A 6,802-nucleotide genomic window follows, 5' to 3' on the forward strand; every position below is an offset into this window, starting at 1 on the left:
ATATGCCCAGTGACCATAGCTCCACCTGTGGGCCGACATAGTTCAAATCTACCATCACGCAACATCTTTCCCCTTATACAAATGAGATTCTTACAACTGTCAAATTATACATGTGTGTCAATGCTGACATCGAATTATCGGATAAACGTGTCTGCCTCTAAGTGAATCTATCACTCCTAAGTCCTAACCAATAACGTAATACTGGGGGACCGTTACGCTGAACAATGATAACGATTACAAATTGAGCCGCTTCACTTTCTTCACGCTTCTTCCTGATCTCGTACGGTATGCGGCGTCTCCTTTCTCCGCGGTTGTCGAATCTGCAGCACCTGACTCTGCCCGCTCCGTAGCTTCCATCGTTGGATTCTCCAGGTGGATCTGCTTGGAGCATGCTTCCACTGGGCTGCCAACACTGGTTGCCGGACCAGGATGCTGCTGGTCCGGTACTTGCCCGGGTGGATGCCGTGGTGCTCGTTGATCGCCATCTGCCCGAGAGACACGGAGAAACTGCCTGTTCCTCTTATAGCGTTGTCCGCCTGGTGCTCTCACCTCATACCTTCGACTGTTAAGCTGCTGCGTGACAGTCGCACCTTTTTATTCACGGTGACCTCTCTGAATAGGTTGCATCCTTACATGTTCGCCTACTCTGAGGGGTTTCAAGTCCCTTCTCCCTCGATTGAGACGATCTGCCACTTCCCATCTCCTGTCTTCCATCCTGTACCTCTCAGCTTTCCCGGGGTCATGACGCATCGGTTCTAGCTTGCTGGTAGTTGTCGAAATGAGCGTTTTCGTTTGTCTACCAAACAGCCTCTGTACCGGACTGGTCAAAATTCCCTCTGTCGGAGTATTTCTCAAGTTCAACAGCCCTATGAAGGGATCCTCTTTAGACGTCTTACACTTTTTCATCATTCTCTTGGCTATTTTTACTGCAGCCTCCGCAGCCCCATTAGCCTTGCTATTTCCTGGACTCGTGATTTCGTGCGTGAATCCCCACGTCTTACTGAAATGCTTAAACATGTCTGAGGTGTACTGCGGTCCTCCGTCGCTTATGACAATATCGGGAATTCCGTGCCTTGCAAAGTGGTGCTTCATCTTTCCAATTACAGTCTCAGCCACCGTGTCTGACAAGTAGTCTAGCTCGAAGAAGTTGCTATAATAGTCAACAGTGACTAGATATGCTCTGTTCTCGAATGTTAGTAGGTCCGTCCCTACCTTTTCCCATGCTCGACCTGGTACATCATGCATGTGTAGAGTCTCCGGGGCCTGCTTATCGCTGTGCGTCGCACAACTGCTACAACCCTCGACAAACTGCCGAATTTCAGCTGACATCCCAGGCCAAAACACAAGTTCACGAGCTCTACGTAGGCATGAATTTATTCCCAAGTGTCCGGTATGTAGCTTCCGCTTAATTTCAGGTCGCATACCCATCGGTATCACCACTCTCTCCCCTCTTAGTACGACGCCGTCCTGTACCGTCAGCTCATCTCTATAGCTGTAGTAAGGTGTTACAGCACTAGGCAGGCGTGACCTATCCTCTGGCCACCCCTCCAATATCGTGATCTTTAATGCCGAGAGTGCGACATCTCTCTCAGTTGCAGCACGTAACTCCTCTAGTCGTTCCCTTCTTATGGGTAGCAAAGAAACGTTGCTCACCGACTCTGCTCCCGTGATCGTCACGTCAGGGAGCGGAGCACGTGATAGAGCATCAGCCACAGGAATAGACTTTCCTGGTCTATAGATAAGCTCAAAATCATACTTCTGTGTCCTGATGATTAGTGATTGCAATCTCTTTGGTGCCTTAGAAAGTGGCTTGGACAGGATAGCCACCAGAGGTTTGTGGTCCGTTACCACTCTGACCCGTCTACCATACGTGTAATGATGAAACTTCTCTAACCCGAATGTCACTGCCAGCATTTCTTTTTCTATCTGCGCATATCGGCCCTCAGTATCCGTCAGCGACCTGCTTGCATAAGCCACTGCGCGCCCTTGCTGCATGAGCACTGCGCCTAAACCATACTATCACATGCATCATTTTCCAGCACTAGTTCCTTCTCTGGGTTATAGAATGCCAAGACTGGAGCACTGGTGACCATCTGTTTGACGTCCATAAACGCCTTATTCTGCGTATCAGTCCACGTCCACTGCGTATCTTTCTTGGTGAGATTTCGTAGAATATAAACGCCACATAGAGAATGGTTTTATGGGCAGAAAATTGCACCCTGTATATGTATATTAGATCTATTATTTAGACAAATTTTTTTACCCTAACCCTAACTAAACTATTTTTTTTAACAAGCAAATTCATTGATTAAATTCTGTGTGAAATAAATTTAAATATCTAAATTAGATCATGCTTACTTTCTTACAAATGAGAAATGACTCTATATTGTACTGAAGTTTAGTTAGTTACTCTATCTATAGTGGTTTATTTCCTACTATGGCGGTTTTGTGGTTTATAGTGGCTTAGTCGTACCAAACTGCATCATTTTTTGAGAAAAAAAATTATCCCCCAGTTTCCACCGTGTTGGCTGACCAATCACCACTGCGATGGCTCAATGATTGAGTGCTCGCCTCGTATGTGGAAGGTCGGGGGTCAACTCCCGGCCGGGTCATACCAAAGACTTGAGAAATGGTACACACGGCTTCTCTGCTTAGCATTCAGCAAATAGAGATAGAGTGTGGCAAGTTAACTTGCAGTGCTACAGTGGACTAACCCCCTACTGTAGCATTTACTGTGAAAGCAGCTGCAGGGCCTCAGAGTTACAGAAACGGAGATAGGCACCGCCCTATGCGCCTGTAACTATACGCTATGCGTATGAAGGCTGGCGCGGGAAGGATTTAACTTTTTCCACCGTGTTACCTCATGTACATTTTTTCCAGAGGAAACACTGTCATAGCATATCTATCTTTTCTCTGCAATGATTAGGAGTAGTTGTACAACGTACCTCCTCCATCATTCACAGACACGTCGTATCCAGGAAGCGTAGGTAGCAGAGATGGATCTATCGGTGGTGCTGTTGGCGCGGGTCTACTCGAATCTTCATCCACACAGTCGGCTGGATTGTTGGCTCCTTGGGCAGGCGGCCCTCCTGACCCAGGTTGCCATGGCGCTGTGGATAATCAACAACCCGTCAATAACTCACACATGTTGACAAACAATGCAGTATATATTCTGTTTCTAAATCAATAGTTTTATTGATGGGACGGCAATGGTATTCAAGCATTGGATAAGCTAGGATGGGCAATACCTAATTCGATTACATTGCATTATATCTTACGATACAATTACATTGCATTATATCTTACGATACAATTACATCGTCATCATTCACACATAAACATTACCTGGAGCAGTAGGTGGTGGAATTCCTTGACCCTGCATAACAGGAGCACAGAATCAGTATTGGTTACAACAGCACAAAACACCACTATACAGGCAAGATTCAGAATAACTGGAAAAATTTCCCAGATAACCTAAACATAGAAGACTTGGAAAATGGCAGTTACTTAAAAAGAGGATGCATGATCAGCAGTGATAAAAACTTGCCCAAAAAAGTAGTAGCCAGCTGGGCCCAAAAAGTAATTCTAGAAGTTTTAGGTATAGATTGAAGTACAGTGTTTATTTCAGTGGTCAAAAAATGTGCTGGGAACGGTAAGCGAATTGTACTGATGTAATCACAGCACGTAAACCATAGTGATTCCACCGATTATGGAATGTTTACCTTTGCAAACAAATCCTCACATTCTGTGCGACCTTCTGATAAAATTCCAGGCCCAAAATTATTTTAACTTGCCTTGAGCAACTGGGCAAGTGTTAATTTTCATCACTGCCCATAATAAACATTTCCACTCTATTCCTATTATTATCTCATCAAAGAATTTCAAATTAATTCCCCCAGCAAGAAAGCTCTTACTTGTGGATAGGCTTGTCCAGGTTGGGCATAACCCTGTCCAGGTTGAGGATAACCTTATCTGTGCATCAGTTGATGATACACAGAAATCTGTGCATCACTTCGTGATACCTAAGGTGCCTAAAGTGGATTTGCGCCCTTGAGAAGATTGATTACTCTGGCTACTATTTGAACTCACAGTTTTGAAGTGAAATGCTATAACCACTGCTGCAACACTGATGGTCCGTGGCTCTCCTGCTCTAATTACTACACAGATAGTACACATATATTCATGATGAAGCTAATGGTGTTACAACTTACATCTTACAGCTATGCTTGCTTTGTATAGATCCTCAAATTTGTATCTAAAGCTTGATTTTTCTAAACAGGAAAGGATGGTACAAGAGCATTTGTAACAGGACAGTTTGATGCCGATGGTCTGATTCCAGAAGTAGATGGTCTTTCCCACCAAGACTATTTAGGACTTGAAGAATGGGAGAAATTCTACAAGAAAGATTATAAATATGTTGGTATGTTTATCTGTGCATTCAAGATAACAGTATATTATATGATAACTAATCAATTTTCTAACCAACCATCTGACCTGTTATAACATGTTTTGTTGACAGGTAAGGTGCGGGGTTGGTTTTATGATGAACTAGGAAAACCCACTGAAAAGATTCATGCTTACCGCAAGGCCCTAAAGGTACACACCTTAGATTACAACTCGATTGATAGATAAGATCAGGAGTGAATAATAATAGATATATTATTATTCACTCCTGATAAGATAAAGAGTGCATATCTATAGATATTGAAATAAATTCATTGGATATTTAGTTGATAACTGTAAACTGGTTCATATTGAAATATATTCTATTTTTGACGTACCTTCACAACAGTTTCGATCACTGTCAGCGATCTTTATCAAGTGACCTACGTCATCGTAGGTGGCAGTCGATGACGTAGTATCCGCGTGATGTCGACTGCCACCTATGATGACCTAGGTCACTTGATAAAGATCGCTGACAGTGATCGAAACTGTTGTGAAGGTATGTTAAAAATAGGATATATTTCAATATGAACCAGTTTACACATATCTTTAGATGTATATAATGGAGTGAGTGAGAGAGAGAGAGAGAGGCGCGAATTCGTTATAAAATGAAGGGAGGAATGGATAAGGAAAGAAAACTGTTAAATAGTTCAACCAGTTGGTTATATCTTATTTAAACTAGATCTTAACACAGACTGTGTAATTGCTGATGAACAGACTGAATAATAAGTCACATTGCGTGTGTTACCTAATTTATCATTAGAGTAATGGGCCTAATAAATTTAATATTTGATCATCAGAGTGCACATCAGTGGAAGCAGGCACAAGCAGATGAAAAGAAAATATATCCACCGTGCAATTCTGAATGGTCACAGGACAAAGGCGGTCGCGTCTGGTGTTCAACAAAGAGGTATCTGCCGTTCACCAAGCTTGTATTAAGAAATGTCACTTTGCATTGATATTGGCACTTTAATGAATGCAGTGATACCACTAACATTGCTACATTAACTACGACATAGCATTGATTTTGTGATTGCAAATATTTTCTAGTGGTGGTATTGAAAGAGACTGGGCGGGTGTGCCGCGGAAACTGTTTAAGCCAGCCAGTGGTCAGTATCGCTGCGCCTGTATTCGCACGACCGGACCAGCGTCTGACCGACCAGAGGCTGCAGACCATGACGATCGCGGAGATCTAGACAACCCCAACCTCAAGGAGTATGATAACTGCGACTCCGTAGTGGAAAGCTGCCCATTGCCCAACGAATAATGTGCATATAGCATCATCAGGTGAACAGGGTTTGGCATTGGTTAGCTATGCAGGTGGCCGGTTGCCTTCAAACACAATTCCATGTAGTGCTGGAACACCCACCCTTTTCTGTTTCATTAGCAATAACATTTCTAACCTGCAACGTTTCTTGACTGTGATATGGTTGCATATACACATTCCTGTCTGTTAGAAAGAATAGTGTGTGTGCAAGTGCAAGATTGCACAGGCACTGAGCTTGCTGTTGAAATCATGAAAATACTTGATCATATCATGAAAAATATGATAGTTGCATACAGCTATTAAGTGCAAATATTGCTCAAAGCTCTCGTACCGGTGACGAAGAGTGTGTGACATGATTTAGCTGTTATCAAACATGTACGGCTAGTAGGAAGAGTATTAAATTAGGATGGTGATTTTGCTACAACGTTTTCCGTGTACCCAATCTTCACATGGGGTATCTAAGAATATATTGTTATATTTACTGTCTTCTCTATACGTTGTAAATGCTAGGCTTAGTGAAGGTTTCACTAGCGTAAAACATTTGCTTATTAGCTGGGGAATATTGAAGCAATATTGAAGTTCTGTGGGACTAAATGAGTACACACCCTATTAACACCTATAATTGGTCATCGGTGTAACAAGAAAACATGACTATTAGAGTCAGATTTCCTGTACATGTGCGGCTGGATCGTTAGTGGTAAAATCTTTTAATGTTGCACTAAGATGGTTTAAGTCAGTTATAAAATAATGTCCTATTGCCCTATTGTTGATCTCTCTCTCGCTCTCCCTATATACATACATATATATATATATATACACAGATATATATATATATATTCTGTACATATCGGTCTTCTATATATTGTTGTCAAACAATTTCTTACCCCTGACATACGTCCACGGCACATGAATCAGAACGACACATGTACACTAGAAACACGCCACTGTTTGGCCTTGAATAACAGTCACCTACCCGGATAACGATATCGTAACAGCGCCACCTGTTGCAGAGTTCAGGTTTTTTCTCTCTAAGCTTTCCATCTATTCATCTATCTATAAAATAAATAATAACTTCTGTCGCAATTGACTATT

General features: G+C 42.4%; 1 protein-coding gene and 1 long non-coding RNA gene across 2 annotated transcripts; one reads left to right on the top strand and one right to left on the bottom strand.

Moving 5' to 3' along the window:
* Nucleotides 1-3,019: 3,019 nt before the first annotated feature.
* LOC106816670 lies at nt 3,020-3,980 on the bottom strand. Its single transcript, XR_001394922.1, has 3 exons — nt 3,915-3,980; nt 3,346-3,376; nt 3,020-3,110 (listed from the first exon to the last, which is right to left on the bottom strand). It is a non-coding gene; the product is annotated as an uncharacterized LOC106816670 (long non-coding RNA).
* Nucleotides 3,981-4,279: 299 nt separating this feature from the next.
* On the top strand, nt 4,280-6,542 carry LOC106816669 (neuferricin-like; the record flags this gene model as incomplete). The annotated part of the gene is given in 4 exon segments (XM_014821292.1): nt 4,280-4,420; nt 4,520-4,596; nt 5,244-5,353; nt 5,494-6,542. Coding segments are annotated over 4 exon segments (545 nt in total), but the record flags the coding sequence as incomplete, so codon positions are not given.
* Between the last annotated feature and the right edge of the window lie 260 nt (nt 6,543-6,802).

Source organism: Priapulus caudatus, unplaced genomic scaffold, assembly GCF_000485595.1.
Source record: "Priapulus caudatus unplaced genomic scaffold, Priapulus_caudatus-5.0.1 Scaffold1449, whole genome shotgun sequence".
NCBI lineage: Eukaryota > Metazoa > Priapulida > Priapulimorpha > Priapulimorphida > Priapulidae > Priapulus > Priapulus caudatus.